This window comes from Indicator indicator, unplaced genomic scaffold (genome assembly GCF_027791375.1).
Source record: "Indicator indicator isolate 239-I01 unplaced genomic scaffold, UM_Iind_1.1 iindUn_scaffold_107, whole genome shotgun sequence".
In the NCBI taxonomy this organism is placed as follows: domain Eukaryota; kingdom Metazoa; phylum Chordata; class Aves; order Piciformes; family Indicatoridae; genus Indicator; species Indicator indicator.
In genome coordinates this window covers 41,401-62,565 of record NW_026539220.1, presented here as the reverse complement: position 1 = coordinate 62,565, position 21,165 = coordinate 41,401, and the positions used below count along the sequence as shown (strand labels likewise).

The 21,165-nt window shown below is 53.8% G+C and overlaps 1 protein-coding gene across 1 annotated transcript in view; it reads right to left on the bottom strand.

The window, feature by feature from the left end:
- The window catches only part of LOC128980317 (rho guanine nucleotide exchange factor 10-like protein), a gene marked incomplete at its 5' end in the record, with an annotated part of 48,764 nt that overhangs the window by 1,081 nt on the left and 26,518 nt on the right, over window positions 1-21,165 (bottom strand). Inside the window, 15 exons of the mRNA XM_054398780.1 lie at window positions 1,696-1,870; window positions 5,006-5,151; window positions 7,893-8,047; window positions 8,147-8,376; window positions 8,486-8,572; window positions 9,520-9,638; window positions 12,519-12,619; window positions 13,225-13,352; window positions 14,177-14,292; window positions 15,236-15,420; window positions 16,655-16,669; window positions 17,001-17,146; window positions 18,268-18,441; window positions 19,274-19,366; window positions 19,460-19,576. Coding sequence (XP_054254755.1) covers window positions 1,696-1,870; window positions 5,006-5,151; window positions 7,893-8,047; window positions 8,147-8,376; window positions 8,486-8,572; window positions 9,520-9,638; window positions 12,519-12,619; window positions 13,225-13,352; window positions 14,177-14,292; window positions 15,236-15,420; window positions 16,655-16,669; window positions 17,001-17,146; window positions 18,268-18,441; window positions 19,274-19,366; window positions 19,460-19,576 — 1,987 coding nt within the window. The remainder of the gene's footprint in view (window positions 1-1,695; window positions 1,871-5,005; window positions 5,152-7,892; window positions 8,048-8,146; window positions 8,377-8,485; window positions 8,573-9,519; window positions 9,639-12,518; window positions 12,620-13,224; window positions 13,353-14,176; window positions 14,293-15,235; window positions 15,421-16,654; window positions 16,670-17,000; window positions 17,147-18,267; window positions 18,442-19,273; window positions 19,367-19,459; window positions 19,577-21,165) is intronic.

Sequence of the window (21,165 nt, the reverse complement as noted above, 5' to 3'; positions counted from 1 at the left end):
ACTCTCCAGGAGGACTTTATTAATGACCTGTCAAGTTAAAAAGGATGAAGGAGCAGGAGTTCAAAAATGCATTAAATACCCAGAGCTCCCTTCACCCAGTGAGGAAAGGGAAGGGATAAATAATTTAACATGCCCTGAAAAAGGGGAAAAAAAAAAACAACCAGAGAGAGAGAAAGGACTTAAAGTGACTTACACGAGGAGCATGGCTGGGACTAATTACACAATTATGTCACTTGGAAGCTGTAACAAGGTGGGAGCCAACCCAGCAGGCCCAGAGGGAAGGAAGCATAGAATCATGGAGTGCCAGCTTGGAAGGGAGCTCAAGGATCAGCTGGTTCAACCTTTCTAGGCTGATCGAACCTCTGCTGTGAGGTTGGTGGAGCTGAGGGTGTTGAGCTTGGAGGAGAGTCCAGGGGGACCTCAGAGCTGCCTTGGAGTGCCTGAAGGGATCCTACAGGAAGGCTGCAGAGGGACTTTTTCATGAGGGTGTTTAGAGGGGGAATGGTTTGAAGGTGAGGCAGAGCAGGGTTAGAGTGGAGCTGAGGAAGAAGTTCTTCAGTGTGAGGCTGGTGAGACTCTGGCACAGGCTGCCCAGAGTGGTTATGGATGCTCCCTCCCTGCAGGTGTTCAAGGGCAGGTTGGAGGAGGCCTTGAGCAACCAAGTCGAGAGGCAGCCCTGCCCATGGCAGGGGGGGTTGGAACTGGATTGATCTCTGAGGTCCCTTCCACCCTGAGCCATTCTAGGATTCTGGAGTCATGGAGTAAGAGAATTGAAGAGTCACAGAACGGTTTAGGTTGGAAGGGAGAAGCTTTTCCCAGCCCTCCAGGGTTCTATTCTGAGAGATTCATAGAACCATGGAATGTTTGGGGCTGGAAGAGACTTCAAAGATCATCCTGTTCCAACCCCCTGCCATGGGCAGGGACACCTCCCACCAGACCAGGTTGCTACCTGGCCTTGAACACCTCCAGGGAGGGGGCAGCCACAACCTCCCTGGGCAACCTGTGCCAGTGTCTCCCCACCCTGCTGAGGTGCACAGAAGTGCAAAGAAAATGGGGTGCAAGGATGGGAGCAGAGGTGCAAGGATGGGATGCACAGATGCAGGCATGGGGATGCACCTGGCTGCAAGGATGCATGCAAGGTGCAAAGGTGTGATGCATGCATGGGGGGGATGAAGATGGGTGCAGGGAGGGGGGTGCAGGGAGTGGGGTGCAGGGAGGGAGGTGGAAGCACAGGAGCAGAGATGGGAAAATGGGACACATGGATGGACACATGGATGCACTCATGGAGACTACAAGGGCAAGGATGGAGTGTGGGGAAACTCCTAAGTGCAACAGAGGGGGGGGCAAAGATGGGTGCAGATGCATGGAGGCAAAGAAGGGATGCATGGAGGCAAAGATCATAGAATCATAGAATCAACCAGGTTGGAAGAGACCTCCAAGATCATCCAGTCCAAGCAATCATCCAAGCAATCAACTAGACCATGGCACTAAGTGCCTCATCCAGTCCAGCTCCCTCTCTGCAAGTCAATAAGAACCCCCCCAGAGGTCCAAGCACAAAGCTCCACACCACTAACCAGGTCAGCTCCTCCCACAAAGGCCACAAAGCAACCCAACCACGTTCTGAGGGGCGACTCCCCCCCCACCCCCCAACCTTTGCATCCCACTTTAGAGGCAGGGGAAGGTGGGGGAGCTCACCTGGGAGGACAAAGGTGGTCCTGGTGGCAATGTTGATCTCCTGCAGGTGCTCCAGCGTCTCGGTGTGGAAGAGGCGGATGGAGGAGCCCGAGGAGAAGGCCATCCAGACCCCACTGCCTGCCTTGATCATGTGGGTGACACTGGCCTCCCTGTCTGGGTGGGCCTCGAAGGTTTGCTGCCAAAAGGAGAAGCCCAAGAAGGGAATCAAAGGGTTGCTTGTCCCTCCCTAAAACTGCTCTCTCCAAGAGCTGCTTTAGGATGGAGGTGGATCAGAGCGACCTTGAGGTGGCCCCACCCCAGCCCTCTCCAAGCCAGCTCTGTCTTAGGGAGAGGACATGAAAGCCAAGCCAGCACCAAACCTGTCCTGAGTTCTTCTGGGACTACAACACAACCTTTCCCAGCCCTCCAGGGTTTTATTCTTCTAGATTCATAGAAGCATAGAATGCTTTGGGTTGGAAGGGACTTCAAAGCTCAGCCAGTTCCAACCTGCCTGCCATGGGCAGGGACACCTCCCCCCAGCCCAGCTTGCTCAAGGCCTCATCCAGCCTGGCCTTGAACACCTCCAGGAAGGAGGCAGCCACAGCCTCCCTGGGCAACCTGTTCCCCACCCTCACTCTCAGGAATTTCTTCTTCATCTCCACTCTCAACCTGCCCTCTTCCAGCTCAAAGCCCTTGTGCTTCATCCTGTCACTAATCTCCAGGCTAGATCTGCCTCCTGCCCTTCTTTAAGCCTCATTTCCCAGACTTGATGCATCTGCAAAACCCATCCCAAGCCACCATCCATCTAACCCCTCCTGCAAGCCTTGCATGGTTTGGGTAATTTTGGTTTTTTTGCTTCCCCATCACTCTTCTTCTGCAAGAATTCCCACCTGGCTCCTGTCATAAGTAAAAGTGGAGCTGGGAGAAAGGACTCCCATCCGTCTGCAAGCCACCCAGCCCCTCCTGCATCCCACCCTCCATCCATCCAGCCCCTCCTGCATCCCCACCCTCCATGCATCCATCCCCTCCTGCACCCCACCCTCCATGCATCCATCCCCTCCTGCACCCCACCCTCCATCCATCCAGCCCCTCCTGCACCCCACCCTCCATCCATCCATCTCCTCCTGCACCCCACCCTCCATGCATCCATCTCCTCCTGCACCCCACCCTCCACCCATCCCCTCCTGCACCCCACCCTCCATCCATCCAGCCCCTCCTGCACCCCACCCTCCATCCATCCATCTCCTCCTGCACCCCACCCTCCACCCATCCCCTCCTGCACCCCACCCTCCATCCATCCAGCCCCTCCTGCACCTCACCCTCCATCCACCCTGCCCCTCCTGCATCCCACCCTCCACTCATCCCCTCCTGCACCCCACCCTCCATCCATCTCCTCCTGCACCCCACCCTCCATGCATCCAGCCCTTCCTGCACCCCATCCTCCACCCACCCAGCCCCTCTTGCAAGCCTTGCCATGGCTTGACTCATTTTCTTTTTTTTTTCTTTTTTTTTTTTTTTTTTTTTTTTGCTTCCCCATCACTTTTCTTCTGCAAGAATTCCCACCTGGCTCCTGCCATAAATAAAAGTGGAGCTGGAAGAAAGGACTCCAAGCCCTGCTGCATTATTCATGGCTGGCAGCGCCGTGTGGCTGGATTTACAACAGCTAATACATGCAAACTAAGTTGCATCACTAAATGTGGGAATTAAAAGGTGGGAGAAGGGGAGAAGGAGGGGGGGGTGTTAGCCTTTTTTAAGAGGAAAAAAAAAAAAAAAGCAGCTATTCAGCATGCTCTGGTTAGGTAGCTACAGCAGACAGCTCAGCAGTGCCCTCCTGCAGCTTGGTATCAGGAGGGAGAGGAGCCTGAAGAGAAGAGAAGCAGCAGAAAGCAGCAGGGCAAAGGTTGGGATGTTGAATTGTTTGGGTTGGAAAAGATCTCTAAGATCATAGAACCAGGCAGGGTGGGAAGGGACCACAAGGATCAGCCAGTTCCAACCCCCTGCAATGGGCAGGGACACCTCACACTACATCAGGCTGGCCAGAGCCTCATCCAGCCTGGCTGCAAACACCTCCAGGGATGGAGCCTCAACCACCTCCCTGGAAAACCCATTCCAGGCTCTCACCACTCTCATGGGGAAGAACTTCTTCCTCACATCCCGTCTGAATCTCCCCACTTCCACCTTTATTCCATCCCCCCCAGTCCTGTCACTCCCTCACACCCTCAAAAGTCCCTCCCCAGCTTTCTTGGAGCCCTCTTCAGATCCTGGAAGGCCACAAGAAGGTCACCTCAGAGCCTTCTCTTCTCTAGACTGAACAGCCCCAACTCTCTCAGTCTGTCCTCAGAGCAGAGCAGCTCCAGCCCTCTGCTCATCCTGGTGGCCCTTCTCTGGACACCTTCCAGCACCTCCATAGCCCTCTTGTAATAGAGGCTCAGAACTGGACACAGTAAGATCACCCAGCTGAAGCATTCTCTAACCCTACTGAGTCTGGGGCTAAACCATGGCCCTCAAAACCACACCTGCAAGGCTTCTGAACACCTCCAGGGATGGGGATTCAACCCTAGCTCCTCGGGCAGCCTCTTCCAGTCTTTGAGAGCCCTTTCAATGAAGAATTGTCTTCTAAGGTCCAACCTAAACCTCCCCTGGGACAACTTGAGGCCATTTCCTCTCATCCTATCTCCTGATGCTGGGGAGCAGAGACCAACCTCCATCTGACTCCAGCCTCCTTTCAGGGAGTTGGGAGAGAGCCTGAAGGTCTCCCCTCAGCCTCCTCTTCCCCAGGCTCAACACCCCCAGCTGCCTCAGCTGCTCCTCACCACCAGCCCTCTTCTCCAGACCCTTCCCCAGCTTCCCTGCCCTTCTCTGGACCTGCTCCAGCCTCTCAATGTCCTTCTTGGAGTGAGGAGCCCAAAACTGAACCCAGGACTCATAGCACCCAGTCCAGGGTCACAATCCCTGCCCTGCCCCTGCTGCCCACACCATTGCTGCTCCAGGCCAGGCTGCTGGTGCCCTTCTTGCCTACCTGGGCACCCCCTGGCTCATCTTGCTGCTGTCCACCAACCCCCTCATAACCACAGCTCAATACCCTTAAAGCCTTGAACACTGATGAACTGAGTACCACTGGAGCAGAGGGGACAGACCTGACTTCTGTTTCCACCTTGGCACACCCTGGCTCACACCTTCAGCCATCACCTGGCCAACACCTCCAGGTCTTTCCCTACCCACAGCCACATCCTTTGGGGGCTAAAACCCAACATTACCCCCACAAAGCCTCCACACATCCTTCCCCTCCCCGACCCAGAAGCAGCAGGGGGTGCAAGGCAATGCTCCCTACCTGGGTGTGGAGGCTGCTGGCATCAAGGACAGTGACCTGGTTGGCACAGCTGGCCCAGAGGGTCTCATCCAGCGTCAGGAGAGCTCGCACTGGACCAGGCCCCACAGTCAGGCAGGTTGGTTGCTCAGCTGGGTCCCACAACCCCCCTGGAGCAGAGGGGCAACAAGAAAATGCTCAGCAAAACCAAAAAGCATCTTTAGATGCAGCTGAAACCCCTGGAAAAGGGCTGCTGGGGTCAGCTGCAACCCTTTTATGTCCCCCAGTGTCACCTCCAAGCATCTTAATGCCACAACCAAAAGGATGGAGGAGGAAGCTGAGACCCCAGTTCCAGTCCCCACCCCTCCCCAAAGCTCCTTTCCCCTCAGCTTTTTACCAGCAAACAATGGACCACCTGCCCCCACATCCCTCACTGGGAAAAAGCCCCCCAAAATTCCCTTTGAATTTCTTTTCTTTTGATTAAAACAAGCATTTTGATTTTTTATTTTTAACATTAAGTCCTTTCTTTTCATTCTTGTCCCTTTCCATTTCTTTGCTCCAAGGTTGATCTTGGAGCAGCTTTATGAAAGAGCATCCAACCTAGATTGGGATGAATTCCTCACCAGCAGGGGCTGAGCAGCTTCAATAGTTAATTTCTTTCTCTCTTTTTTCCTTTTTTCTTTTTTTATCCCCTCCCCCTCCTTATTTCCAACTCAATTCTTTTTATTTTATCTAAAACCCTAACATCCATAGGATAAAAAAAAAAAACAAAAGAGCCCTTTGGGCTCTCTCAGACCTCTGCTCCCATCCTCAGTAGTTTGCAACCCAGCTGCTTTTCAGCAAATCCTCATTTTCCCTCATTAGGGGCGGGGAATAAAGGGGGGGGGAAAGAAAAAAAAAAGGGAAAAAAAAAAGGGAAAAAGACAAAAAAGGGGAAAAAGACAAAAAAAGGGAAAAAGACAAAAAGGGGAAAAAGACAAAAAAGGGGAAAAGACAAAAAGGGGAAAAAGACAAAAAAGGGAAAAAGACAAAAAAAGGGAAAAAGACAAAAAAAGGGAAAAAGACAAAAAAAGGGAAAAAGACAAAAAAAGGGAAAAAGACAAAAAAGGGAAAAAGACAAAAAAAGGGGAAAAAGACAAAAAAAGGAAAAAGACAAAAAAAAGGGAAAAAGACAAAAAAAAGGGAAAAAGACAAAAAAGGGGAAAAAGAAAGGGAAAAATTTTAGGAAGGCTTTTTCCTAACCCAAAAGATGAGGTTAAGATTCGAAATAAACCCCAAAAAACCTTTGGGAATCGAGATGGAATTAAAGCTGCTTCATTAATTAGCTGGGGTGGGGGCTGTAAGGTGGGGGAGGGGATGTGGAGAACCTCAAAATGCCATTGAAGAGGCTTGACTGGCTCGGGGTTGAGCTGGGTGCTGCTCACTGAGGGTTAGCTTAGAGCTGAGGAAGGGTTTTGTCCAAATCTAGGCCAATTCAAACCATTATTTGAGGCTCTTTCCTACCCTCTAGTGATGAAGGTGAGGAGTTCCCTGAGGAGGAAGGTCCTCAAGCCTTGGCCTGAGTTGGAGGCAGGCAAAGGAATCCCCAAAAATCAAGCTAAGAAGCACTGAATCGTTTTGGTTGGAGAAGACCTTTAAGATCTGGGTGCAACAATGACCTCACTGGTGCTGAGCCCTCAGCACCACAGCTCTGACTCTTTTCAGAATGAATCACAGAAGGCATCAGCAGGTGAGGAAGGGACTCTCAAAGATCATCTTGTAGTGACCAGGGACATCTGCACAGAATCATTTGGGTTGGAGATGATCTTTAAGGTCCTTGAATCCAACCAGGACCTCATTCTGCCAGGTCTGGTGCTAAACTATGGTTCCCCACCCCCTCAGCACCACAGCTCTGACTCTTTTCAGAATGAATCACAGAAGGAATCACCAGGTGAGGAAGGGACTCTCAAAGATCATCTTGTAGTAAGCAGGGACATCTGCAACTTAGAACCACAGAATCATTTGGGTTGGAGAAGATCTTTAAGGTCCTTGAATCCAACCAGGACCTAATTCTGCCAGGTCTGGTGCTAAACTATGGTTCCCCACCCCCTCAGCACCACAGCTCTGTGGCTTTTAGTGAGAATGAGTTAGAGAATGCACCAGGCTGGAAGAAAACCCTCAAAGGTCATCTTGTCCAACCCCCTAGAGTGAGCAGGGACATCTCCAACTTAGATCAGGTTGCTCTCATCTAAGGCAGAAGGAGGCTTCTGCATGGCTGAGGTTTGGAGGTGGTCAGCTTGGTTTAATGCACCAAAAACTGATTCATTTTTGGAAGCAAAAAGCTCCAAATCTTTGTGCACCTGAGTTCTGGACCCCTTTCCACAGCCCCCAAACAAAGCCCCCCCCCCCCACAAGGGGAACCCTTTGCTATGCTATCAACCTCTCACCAGAACCATCTGCCCCCAAATCAAGTCCCTCTTGCACTCATCCTCATCATGCAAAATGTTCCCACCCTGGGCTGCAAAAAGGAAGAAACAGTGGGGAGGAGGGGCAAAAAAAAAAAAGGGGGGGAATGGAGATTTATCACCATTTCAGCAGCCAGCACAACTCCTGCCCCATGGTTTGCAGGAGCTCCATCACCATTTCAGCAGCCAGCACATCTCCTGCCCCATGGTTTGCAGGAGCTCCATCACCATTTCAGCAGCCAGCACATCTCCTGCCCCATGGTTTGCAGGAGCTCCATCACCATTTCAGCAGCCAGCACATCTCCTGCCCCATGGTTTGCAGGAGCTCCATCACCATTTCAGCAGCCAGCACATCTCCTGCCCCATGGTTTGCAGGAGCTCCATCACCATTTCAGCAGCCAGCACATCTCCTGCCCCATGGTTTTTAGGGTGTCCCACCCAAAAGCCTTCATGGGGATTGTCCTCACCGTTGCTCCTGGGGTAGGCAGCCACGGTCCCATCCTGCAGCCCCGCAAAGAGGTACTCAGGGCTGTGCCTCAAGCAGAGGACAGGCTGCATGCCTGGGCTCTTGCAGGTCAGCAAGCACTGAGCCCCCATGTCCACACTACCATAGACCATGATGCTGAGGAGAGAACAGGGAGGGGAGAGGCAGGAGATCATTGCTGGTCCTCGAGGGTTCCATGCGTGAGCCGAAGGACGGCTGCAGGAGGTGGGGGCTCACCTGCCATCCCGTAACCCCAAGCAGACTGTGGGATGTGGGGATGCTGAGGGCTGGTCAGTGGTGGGTCTGGGCTCCTGGGTGCCTGCCAGGTCCTCCTCACCCACCTCAGGGATGTACTCCATGCACAGCACCGGGGAAGCCACCGGGAAGGACTTGACTGTGCGCGGAACCGCGCGGTAGAGAGACAAGATCTCCACCAGCCCCCCTGCGCCTTCCTGGCCCCCACCAACCTAAGAGGAGCAGAAGTTGGGTGTTGACTCCAGCCAGAAGCAGCAGAGGGGGAGGTCTGGAGCCAGCAGGACTCAAAAGCTGAGGGGTGCTTTGCCCACTTTCGCTCACCCAGAGGTAGCCCTGCGGCAGCGAGGTGCTGACGGCGGAGAAGCCCAGCAGGGAGGACTGCACAGGGTTGTGCACTGCGGCGCCCAGCTGGGGAGAGAGCAGGCACAGAGGGCTCCATGTCACCTCCAGACACAGCCAGCAGGTGAAGGGTAGCAGCACACAGCCCAAAGTTCCAAGATCCAGCCACAGCCTGACTGTGTTCCCAGTTTCTGTCTCGGCAACCAGCTTAAGTCTCCTCATCAACCCCACCCAGCATGGGACCAGTCACAGAATGGTTTGGGTCTGAACAGACCTTTAAGGTCATCAAGCCCAACTAGCAGGACACCACTAAACCATGGCCCTCAGCACCACATCCTCCACAGCTCTGAAACCTCTCCAGGGATGGGGGCTCCAGCACTGCCCTGGACAACCTTCAAAGGGAAGAAATTATTCCTCATGTCCAACCTAAACCTCCCCTGCGGCAGTGTGAGGCTGTTTCCCTCTCATCCTATCACTTGTTCTTTGGGAGAAGAGGCTGAGCACCACCTGGCCCTAATCTCCTTTCAGGGATTGGAGAGAGCCAGAAGGTTTCCCCTCAGCCTCCTGTTCTCCAGGCTCAACTATCCCAGGTCCCCTCAGCTGCTCCTCCCCCCAGCCCTGTTCTCCAGACCCTTCCCCAGACCTGCTCCAACCTCTCAATGTCCTTCTTGGTGTGAGGAGCCCAAAACTGAACCCAGGACTCAAGGTGTGGCCTCACCAGTGCCCAGTGCAGGGTGACAATCCCTGCCCTGGTCCTGCCTACCACACTGTTCTTGATCCAAGCCATGCTGCTGGTGACCTTCTTGGCCACCTGAGCACCCCCTGGCTCAGCTGCTGGCAACCAGCACCCCCAAAGGTCCTTTTCCCCTGGGCAGCTTCCAGCCACTCTGCCCCCAGCCTGAAGCATTCATGGGGTTGTCGTGACCCAAGAGCAGGACCAGATGAATTGTGCTTTTATTCCCCAAAATGATGGATGGAGATGGGAAGAAGGTTGGAGATGATGCTATCACTTTTACCTGAAGATCAAGGGCCTTGGAGAAGGCAGGCATGTGGCAGGAGAGGATGGGGCACCAGAAAGGAGCTTTGCTCTTCTTGTCTTCGTCAGGACAGAGCCAGCCCGGCTGGTTCTCCTCCCCTGTAGACAGCAGAGAGGATTGAGGATGATCAAGATAACCCCCAGCATCCCTTATTATAGAATCAACCAGGTTGGAAGAGACCTCCAAGACCATCCAGCCCAACCTATCCCCCAGCCCCACCCAATCAACCAGACCATGGCACTAAGTGCCTCATCCAGGCTGCTCTTGAACATCTCCAGGGATGGTGACTCCACCACCTCCCTGGGCAGCACATCCCAATGGCAAATCTCTCTCTGAAGAACTTCCTCCTAACATCAGCCTAGACCTCCCCTGGCACAGCTTGAGGCTGTGTCCCCTCCTTCTGCTGCTGGGTGCCTGGGAGCAGAGCCCAACCCCCACCTGGCTACAACCTCCCCTCAGGGAGCTGTAGACAGCAATGAGGTCTGCCCTGAGCCTCCTCTTCTCCAGGCTGAACACCCCCAGCTCCCTCAGCCTCTCCTCTCAGGGCTGTGCTCCAGACCCCTCCCCAGCCTTGTTGCCCTTCTCTGGACACCTTCCAGCACCTCAACATCTCTCTTGAATTGAGGAGCCCAGGACTGGACACAGCACTCTCAGTACTTCCCTCACCAATGGCACCCCAAGATTAGGAATTTGAGACACACAGCTCTCATTTCCTACCCTGAACAACCCTCACCTGCAGACCTAGAGAACATGAAGGCCAATGCCATACAGGCACTGGAACAGGCTGCCCAGGGAGGTGGTGGAGATCCCATCCCTGGAGGTGTTCAAGAAATGTGTGGCCATGGCACTTGGGGACATGGTGGTGTTGGGTTGATGGTTGGACCTGATGATCTTGGAGGCCTTTTCCAACTGAAATAATTCTGTGATTCCATTCTATAAATGTCCTCACATTTGGTGGCTGGAAGATGCCAGAACTCTGCATCTGATCTTAGAGGGCTCCTGGCTGTTGATATTTCTCTGCCTTTTTGCTGCTGATGGAGAAAACTCCCAGCCCTGCTCACTGCTTTGCCTCTGCAGAGGAGATGTTGGTATTTTGGGGGAGTGATATGCTGGATGGGGGCAATCCCAAGCACAAATCCAGGCTGGGTGGAGAATGGATAGGGAACAGTACTGGGGAGAAGGACTTAGGGATCCTTCCTTCATGTTATATACCAGGGGAGGGTTAGGTCAGATATTTTTCAGGAAATAAGAAAAAAAAGGAGGAAAAAAATTTCACTGCAGGAGTGGTCAGGGATTGGAACAGGCTGCCCAGGGAGATGGTAGAGTCCCCATCCCTGGAGGTGCTCAAGAAATGTGTGGCCATGGCACCTGGGGACATGGTTGGATGGTCATGGTGGTGTTGGGTTGATGGTTGGACTCCATGATCTTGGAGGCCTTTTCCAAGCCAAACAATTCAATGATTCTAAGACATCTCAGCCCTGTCCTTCAAGCTATTGCAGCTCAGCAGAGCCACACAGCCAAGCAATCTCCTTGAGGAACAGCAAAAAACAAAAGGTCCCAAACAAAGACACAAGAAATATCTAGAGTGGGAAAAAAAAAATTCCACCCAAGTGTGTGTCTTCACATTAGGCTTCCATCTTTCCTCACCTCCAACTCAAGGATGCAGGATCATCCCCCAGGCACCCCAGATTAGAAGGAAAACCAACTCAGAACCAGATAAACTGATAAAAACAAGAGAATCCAAAAATTATTCCTGCCTGGGGGCATCCAAGGGCTCAAACAGGATTTCAAACCATTTGGGGTTTTTCTTTGTTCCATTAAATTTGGTTTTTTTTTCTAGCTGCAGTAGCTGGTAGAGTCCAATAGGAAGAGGAAGAGGGAAGGGCAAGAGGGGAGCTCCTCCCTTTCTTGTTTATCCTGTTTCATGGCAAACAGGTCAGTCCCAACACCACCTGCACAAGAGCCAACAGAAATCCAACCCCATGCTGTGCCAGCCAGGAGATGCCACTCAGGAGCAGTAAAACACAAAGGATTTTTGCAGCCAGGATTCCCAGCTCAGAGAATCACCTTAAGATCATTGGGTCCAGCCATAACCTAGCATCTCCCTGTACACAGCTGTGAGGCCATGCCCTGAGCTCCTCATCCAAACATCTCTGGTGTCTACACCACCTCCCTGTGCAGCCTGTTCCAGTGCCTGAGAACCTTTTCAGTGAAGGCATTTTTCCTCATGTCCAACCTAAACCACCCCTGGAGCAACCTGAGGACATTTCCTCTTGTCCTGTCACTTGTTCCTTGGAAGAGCCCAACCTCCACCTAGCTCCAACCTCCTTTCAGGGAGTTGCAGAGAGCCAGAAGGTCTCCTCTCAGCCTCTTTTTCTCCAGACTAAACACCCCCAGCTCCCTCAGCTGCTCCTCCCCAGCCCTCTTCTCCAGACCTTTCCCCAGCTTCCCTGCCCTTCTCTAGACCTGCTCCAGCCTCTCAATGTCCTTCTTGGAGTGAGGAGTACTTCAGCTGTAGCCTCACCAGTGCCCAGTACAGAGGGAGAATCAATTCCCTGCTCCTGCTGGCCACACTCTTGCTGATCCAGACCAGGATGCTGGTGGCCTTCTTGGCCACCTGGGCTCTCCCTGGCTCATATTCAGCTGCTGTCATCCAGCAGCCCCAGATCCCTGTCTGCCAAGCAACTTTCCAGCCACTCTTCCCCATGCCTGGAGCACTGCATGGGTTTGTTGAGACTGAAGTGCAGGACCTGGCACTTGAACAGCCTGCAGTGGGCCCCAGCCCATGGATCCAGATGAACCCCCAGCATCCCAAGCAGCAACCCTCCAAAGTGTTCTCCATCCCCTTGCTCCCAATCTTCTCCCCTGTCCCATTTCCCGGCAGGGTAACTCAAAAGGAAACAAACCCTCCTTCTGCTCCCCACTTGGGCTTTTCAAAGCAAGGCTGATGGCAGGCAAGGTGCCATGAGGCTACTCACTCAGTCCTATCTTGGCCAAGTGCAGGCGATTCACCCAGGAGATCTTGCTCAGGGGGTTTGGGGTGATGAAGACCACCATGACACTGATGGGGCGGCCAGACCTGGGCAGGGAAAGCATCACCACATTGAGCATACAACCACAGAATGGTCCAGGCCAGAAGGGACCTTCAGAGCTCATCCAGTCTGACCTCCCTGCAGTCAGCAGGGACATCCCCAACTGGATCAGGTTGCCCAGGGCCTCGTTGAGCATCACCTTGAATATCTCCAAGGATGGAGCCTCAAGCACCTCCCTGGGCAACCTGTTCCAGTGTTCCACCACCCTCAGAGTGAAGAATTTGTTCCTAGCATCCAATTTAAATCTGCTCTGCTCTAGTTTGAAGCCATTGCTCCTGGTCCTGTCCCTGCAGGACTTTGCACACAGTCTCTCTCCAACCTTCTTGTAGCCTCCTTCAGGTACTGGCAGGCTGCTGTTAGGTCTCCTTGGAGCCTTCTCCTCTCCAGGCTGAACACCCCCAGCTCCCTCAGCCTGTCCTCACAGCAGAGCTGCTCCAACCCCCTGAGCATTTTCGTGGCCCTCCTCTGGACCCTCTCCATCAGGTCCATGTTTTTGCTGTATTGAGGGCTCCAGACCTGCACACAGTACTCTTCAGCCTCCTCCTCCTCCTTCCCAGGGTGGGAAGGACCTCTCTGTGCCCTGCAGACTCACTTATCTGGTTTCCCAGGCAGCAGGAGTCGGAGGCGGCACTTGTTGGCAGAGTGGATCTCCTCCTCCTTCACCTTCATCATCCTCTGCAGGGCTAAGCACCAGTCCTGGGCCACTGTCATGTTCAGGTTCTGGAGGAAAAGTCATGAATCATGGAAGCACCTCTGACATAAGCCTGAACTGCCCCCAGATTTCATCAGTGAGGCTCAGGAGAATGAGGTGTCCAGGAAGGGTTAATGAGGAACCAGGTACTTGATGCAAAGCTTGGTCCTACCCAATCACAGAATGTTAGGGGTTGGAAGGGACCTCAAGAGATCATCCAGTCCAAGCCCTCTGCCAAAAGCAGCATCACCTAGGGTAGTCCACACAGGAATGCATCCAGGTGGGTTTTAAAAGGCTCCAGAGAAGGAGACTCCACAACCTCTCTGGGCAGCCTACTCCAGGGCTCCAGCACCATCACGGTAAAGAAGCTCCTCCTCAACCCAACCCACAGAACCATGGAATTGTTAGGGTTGGAAGGGACCTCAAAGGCTCAGCCAGTTCCAACCCCCTGCCATGGGCAGGGACACCTCACACCACAGCAGGTTGCTCACAGCCACATCCAGCCTGGCTGCAAAAAACCTCCAGGGATGAGGCTTCCACCACCTCCCTGGGCAACCTGTGCCAGTCTCTCACCACCCTCATGGGGAAGAATTTCTTCCTAACATCCAATCTGAATCTCCCCATTTCTAGTTATGCTCCATCCCCCCCCAGTCCTGTCACTCCCTGACACCCTCAAAAGTCCCTCCCCAGCTTTCTTGTAGCTCCCTTCAGAAACTGGAAGGCCACAAGAAGGTCTCCTTGGAGCCTTCTCTTCTCCAAACTGAATAACCCCAACCAACTCTCTCAGTCTGTCCTCACAGGAGAGGTGCTCCAGCCCTCTGCTCATCCCATGCTTTGCCACCTAGACAGATACCTGGTAGGTGCCATGCAAGGTGCTGATGAGAAGGGTGATCTGCTCCACCACAGCTAGGTCCTTCTGCAGGTCCTGCAGCTCCTGGAAGAGCCGTGGTGGCCCCAGGTAGACCTTATCTTGGTTGGAGAAAGAAGAGAAATGAGATGCATGGAGGATGACACAGAATCACAGAATCACCCAGGCTGGAAAAGACCTCAGGGATCATCAAGTCCAACCTATCACCTAATGCCTAACCCCTCCTGACAACTAAACCATGGCTCCAAGTGCCACATCCAAGCTTTTTTGAACACCTCCAGGGATGGTGACTCCACCACCTCCCTGGGTAGCACATTCCATGGCCAATTACTCTTTCTGGGAAGAACTTCCTCCTCACCTCACCTCAAGCCTAAACCTCCCCTGGTGCAGCTTGAGACTGTGTCCTCTTGTTCTGCTGCTGGGTGCCTGGGAGCAGAGCCCAACCCCCACCTGGCTACAACCTCCCTTCAGGTAGTTGTAGACAGCAATGAGGTCTGCCCTGAGCCTCCTCTTCTCCAGGCTAAACAGTCCCAGCTCCTTCAACCTCTCCTCACAGGGCTGGGCTCCAGACCCCTCCCCAGCCTTGTTGCCCTTCTCTGGACATGTTCAAGCATCTCAATGTCCTTCTCAAATTGAGGAGCCCAGAACTGGACACAGCACTCAAGGTGTGTCCTGAGCAGTGCTGAGCACAGGGCAGAATAACCTCCCTTGTCCTGCTGGCTACACTATTCCTGATCCAGGCCAGGATTCCATTGGCCTTCTTGGCCCCCTGGGCACACTGCTGGTTCATGTTCAGCTACTCTCACCCAGCACCCCCAGGTCCCTCTCTGCCTGGCTGCTCTCAGCCACTCTGTCCCCAGCCTGTAGCACTGCTTGGGGTTGCTGTGGCCGAAGTGCAGACCCCGGCACTTGGACTTGTTGAATGCCATCCCGTTGGACTCTGCCCACCTATCCAGCCTGGCAAGGTTCCTCTGCAGAGCCTTCCTACCCTCTAACAGAAGGTCAGAGCCCAGCCCCACAGGAGGTGAAGGGATGAGAGCTCACTGTGTGAGGCCTGCCCGCTGGGAGCGTGCTTCTTGGCGCCGGCGTTGTGGATGACGACGTTGTCCTTGTCATAGGCACCGCTCTCCTGTCCCACCTCCACCACCTGCACCTGTGGGAGGGCCGTGCTCCACTTCACCACGTATTTGGGACCCAGGGGCACCAGGCTGCTAATTTCCAGCTGGCCTCTGCCAAGGGAGGATTCATAGAATCAGTCAGGGTTGGAAGGGACCACAAGGATCAGCCAGTTCCAACCCCCCTGCCATGGGCAGGGACACCTCACACTGGATCAGGCTGGCCAGAGCCTCATCCAGCCTGGCTGCAAACACCTCCAGGGATGGAGCCTCAACCACCTCCCTGCACAACCCATTCCAGGCTCTCACCACTCTCATGGGGAAGAACTTCTTCCTCATGTCCAGCCTGAATCTCCCCACTTCCACCTTTATTCCATGCCCCCCAGTCCTGTCACTACCTGAGATCCTAAAAAGTCCCTCCCCAGCTTTCTTGGAGCCCCCTTCACATCCTGGAAGGCCACAAGAAGGTCACCCCAGAGCCTTCTCTTCTCCAGACTGAACAGCCCCAACTCTTTCAGTCTGTCCTCATAGCAGAGCAGCTTCACCTCTCTGCTCATCCTGGTGGCCCTTTTCTGGACACCTTCCAGCATCTCCATAGCCCTCTTGGAACAGAGGCTCCAGAACTGGATGCAGTACTCCAGGTGGGGTCTCACCAGAGTGGAGCAGAGGGGGAGAATCACCTCCCTTGACCTGCTGGCCACACTTCTCCTGATGCAGCCCAGGCTCTGGTTGGCTCTCTGGGCTGCAAGTGCACACTGACAGCTCCTGTTGAGCTTCTCCTCCACCAGCACCCCTAAGTCCCTCTCCTCAGGGCTGCTTTCCAGCCAGTCCCTGCCCAGCCTGGATTTGTGCTTGGGATTGCCTCCACCCAGCTGCAGGACCTTGCCCTTGGTCTTGTTGAACCTCCTGAGGTTGGCTTGTGCCCAGCTCTGCAGCCTGTCCAGGTCCCTCTGGATGGATCCCTTCCCTCCAGCCTGTCCAGGTCCCTCTGGATGGATCCCTTCCCTCCAGCTGTCAGCAGCACCACACAGCTTGGTGTCATCAGCAAACCTGCTGAGGGTGCACTCAATGCCACTGTCCATGGCACCAACAAAGATTTGAACAAGACTGGTCCCAGGACTGATCCCTGAGGGACTCTGCTTGTCCCTGGCCCACTGGGACATGGACATGGATTGACAAGAGAGATAAGAAATCCACCAGTGGGCAGCGCGGCTCAGCCTGCGAGCCCCTCGCCAAATGCCTGTGGCAAGCCAAGCCCCAGCTGCAAGCCTCACACCATGCACTGGTGGCATGCCTGCACCCCCAAACATGGGGCACCCAACCACAGCAGACCACACTTGGCACCTACCCTGGGTTCACTGGCCTGCAAAAAGGGGGAAAAAGTGATTAATTACAGGAGATTCAAAGTAAGTTTTTCCCCTTTGGAGCATCAACCCTGAGGTCCCAACAGCTTCCTGGCCTCCACACCAGCTCCAGCACCATGGGATGGAAGCATGCCAAAGAAGTGAGGGCCAAAGCAACCCCAACCCAAATGGATTCATCCTCCCACCACAAAGTGAAGTGGTTTGAAAAGGTCTGGAGGTAGAGAGCTAGCAAAGCACTAAAGCCCAAAATCAGAGGTGGGGAAGGGAGAAGGTCACCATGTCACCACTTGGCCAAGGGATCTGGGGGGGTCTGGGGACATCAGCACGTACTTGAAGTTGATGTTGGCACAGACCAGCATGTCATTGAGCAGGAAAACCTTCCTCTCCTTGGACTTGATGAGCTGCCCCCGGTCGCCGTACACAGTCTCCGTCAGCGTCTCACAGAGCAGGAGCTGCCTCTGCCCCGAGCTCAGCATCTGCAAAGGGCATGGAACAGGCAGGGCCATCAGCTGGGAAGCTCCTGTAAGCCTCCTGTCCCAAAACTTGGGTTGATTTTTTTTTTTTTTTTTTCCTTCCATGGAAGGATTTTTCCTCCAGCTGGGAGGAAAAGCCCCAAGTGCTGCGGAGATGGCCAGGGAACAGTCGCGGAGGTCTTTAAGGTCATCCAAGTCCAACCCTGAACTCAGCACTGCCAGGGCACCACCAAACCCTGGCCCTCAGCACCACATCTCCAGGGCTTTGAAACCCCTCCAGGCATGGGGACTCCACCACTGCCCTGGGCAGCCTGGGCCAGGCCTTCACAACCCTCAAGGGGAAGAAGTTGTTCCTCATGTCTAACCTAAACCTCCCATAGGGCAACTGGAGGATGTTTCCTCTTGTCCTGTCACTTGTCACTCAGAAGAGACCAACCCCCACCTCTCTCCAACCTCTGTTGCAGGGAGTCAGAAGGTCTCCCCTTAGCCTCCTTTTGTCCAGCCTCAACACCCCCAGGTCCCTCATATCTGCTCCTCCTCATGCCCTCTTCTCCAGACCCTTCCCCAGCTTTGTTGTCCTTCTCTGGACATACTCCAGCCCTTAAATGTCCTTCTTGGAGTGAGGAGCCCAAAACTGAACCCAGGATTTGAAGTGCACAATGCAAACCCCTTTGCACACTGTATGGCCAACCTGGCAGACCAACATGGCCCTTTTGCAGCCCTTTTTGAGTCCTTCTTCATCCCCTGGCCCTAAATCCTCACACCCCAGGTCAGAGCTGGCAGGTGGCCTGCTGTGGTTTCTGCCACCACAGCCATCCCCAGCCCAGGATGTGTTGCAAGAGCTTCATTTAGGGGGTTTGTTGATGTTTTTTTCTCCCCTTCCACCAACAGTTGCAAAACCAGGCAGAGGAGACAAAGCACCCTCTCCATGGCTTCCCCAGAGGGGAATTTCCTCGTGGCAGCCACAAGATCCGATTTTGCTCAGCACCCTTTCAGAGAAAACAGAGATCCAAGCTTCCCAAAACCCCCAGCGTGGACAGGAAAGTGGAAGCTGCACCTCTCAAGAACCAGCTCCAACCCTCCAGCCAGCACAAAGATGAGGAGGTGAGGCTGAAGGCCCCCACCTTGTTGAGGCTGCTGCGGTCACTGATGCTCTTGCTGAGCTGCTGGATCTCAGCCACTTGGTCGGCCAAGCGCTTCTGCTCGTTGAGCTTCTCTGCCAAGGTCTCCAGCTCAGTGAGGGCCAGCTGCAGGGACAAGCGGTCTGCATGGCCCTTGGGGGTGTTTTTCAGCATGTCCTGAAACAGGAGAAAGGGGGGGGGGGGACAAAAGGCACCTCAGAAAAAAAAAAAAAAAAAAAAAAAAATCAGCCTCGTCAGGGACGCTAGAACCGGGAGCGCTTTCAGCACCTCGGAAAAAGCAGAGCTTGGAAGGTGAGCCTTGGGTTGGTCCCCCAAAACTGCAGGTAAGCTGCCAACCCTGAAAGGTGTCCCTTGCTAAACCCTTTCCTGCAGCAGCCAGGCTGCAAAATACAAGAATCACAGAACCAACCAGGTTTGAAGAGACCTCCAAGATCATCAAGTCCAACTGATCATCCAACCCTATCCAATCAACCAGACCATGGCACTAAGTGCCTCAGCCAGGCTTTGCTTCAACACCTCCAGGGATACCAACCCCAGCACCTCCCTGGGCAGCACATCCCAAGAGCAATCTGTCTGGGAAGAAATTCTTGCAAAACTCAAGCCTAAACTTCCCCCTGCAAAGCTTGAGACTGTGTCCTCTTGTTCTGTGGCTGAGTGCCTGGGACAAGAGACCAACCCCCAGCTGGCTACAGCCTCCCTTCAGGTAGTTGTAGAGCACAATGAGCTCTCCCCTGAGCCTCCTCTTCTCCAGGCTGAACACCCCCAGCTCCCTCAGCCTCTCCTCATAGGGCTTATGCTCCAGACCCCTCCAGCCTTGTGCTCCAGACCCTTCCCCAGCTTTGTTGCCCTTCTCTGGACATGTTTGAGCAACTCAACATCTTTCTTGAACTGAGGGGCCCAGAACTGGACACAGTACTCAAGGTGTGGCCTAACCAGTGCTGAGTACAGGTGCAAAGCAAGGTGGGGGCAGGTATCCTTTTGCCCATACCTGGAGGAGGAGGATGAACTGAGGGAACCTCTGGATAGGCTTCACCATCAGCCCGTAGAGCGTGACCCGGTCGGCGCTAGCCATCTGCCTCTTCTGTGGGGGGGAAAGGCAAGCAACAAAAAGAGGAGTTTGCAGCCATAGTAGTGACCCAGCAGCACTGTGCTCCCACATCTGGGTCCTGCTGACCTTGAGGAAGTCAAGGAAGGCAGGTTTGGTAAGACAAGCCTTCTTGATGAGGGACATGGCAGTGGTGAAGTTGTTGACGTAGTCACTGTAGACATCCAGCACCATCGACTTGGAGAACTGGGGAAAGGCAAGAAGAGCTGTGATGGAATGGGGGCTCCCCCCAAAAGGGGAGGGCAGCAAAGAATGGGGGTCCTTGGGTATTTCTGGCGTGGTGCTGATAATGCTGGGGATAACCCAGGTTGGGGCTGTGTCATTTCAATCCTCCAACCCCACCCCACTAGCCTGGAGAGAGGTCCAAGGAGAGGTTTGGTAGCAGGCATAGAATCACAGAATGGTTTAGATTGGAAAGGACCTTCAAGAGCATCCAGTCCCAATCCCCAGCCATGGGCAGGGACACCTCCCACCAGCCCAGGGTGCTCAAGGCTTCATCCAACCTGGCACTGAACACCTCCAGGGAGGGGACATCCATAGCCTCCCTGGGAAACCTGTTAACCTGTTCCAGTGTCTCCCCACCCTCACTCAAAAGAATTTCTTCCTCATCTGCAGTCTCAAGCTCCCCTCTTCTAGCTCAAAGCCATTGCCTCTCATCCTGTCACTGCAAATCCCTGTCCAAAGTCCCTCCCCTGTAGCTCTCCTTCAGGTACTGGAAGGCTGCTCTAAGGCCTCCTCTGGACTTGCTCCACCAGGTCCATGGGCTTTCCACATCGAGGGCTCCAGACCTGTACACAGTACACCAGGTGAGGTCTCAGCAGAGCAGAGAGGCAGAATCACCTCTCTGGCAATGCTGCTTTGGATGCAGCCCAGCATGTGATTTGCCTTCTGTGCTGCAAGCTCACACTGCCTGCTCCTGGCCAGCTTCTCATCCATCACAAAATGGTCCAGGCCAGAAGGGACCTCCAGAGGTCATCCAGTCCAACCTCCCTGCAGCCAGCAGGGACATCCTTAACCAGGTTACCCAGGGCCTCATCAAGCCTGTGGTAGTTTTAGGCTATGCTTTAAAAAAAAATTTCACAAATCTTGAGCAGAAAGCAGTAAAATGCAAATAAATCACTACTGGGAGCAGATAGGAAAATAAACATCACTCTAAACAATCCCAGTGGAGAGACACCTACCATAAGATTTACTTCCCAAAACAATCTCTCTTCTCACTTCTTCACTCTGGGAGAGACTCACTTGCTTCTGCTTGACCTTGGCTGCATTGTTTTGGCTAAGCCTAACAGCAACTTTCTCTGCTCCTTTCTCTTGTCCCTTTGGCACAGGGGAGGCAGGGGGAGAAGCTGATCTTTGGCCAGGGGGGATCCTTGTGCTGTTTCTTAATTGTAAATGCCTGTAAATATTGTAAATCCTGCATATTTTGTACATATTCATAGAATCAACCAGTTTGGAAGAGACCTCCAAGACCATCCAGCCCAACCTATCCCCCAGCCCTATCCAATCAACCAGACCATGGCACTAAGTGCCTCATCCAGGCTGCTCTTGAACATCTCCAGGGATGATGACTCCACCACCTCCTGGGCAGCACATCCCAATGGCAAATCTCTCTCTGAAGAACTTCCTCCTAACATCAGCCTAGACCTCCCCTGGCACAGCTTGAGACTGTGTCCCCTCCTTCTGCTGCTGGGTGCCTGGGAGCAGAGCCCAACCCCCACCTGGCTACAACCTCCCCTCAGGGAGCTGTAGACAGCAATGAGGTCTGCCCTGAGCCT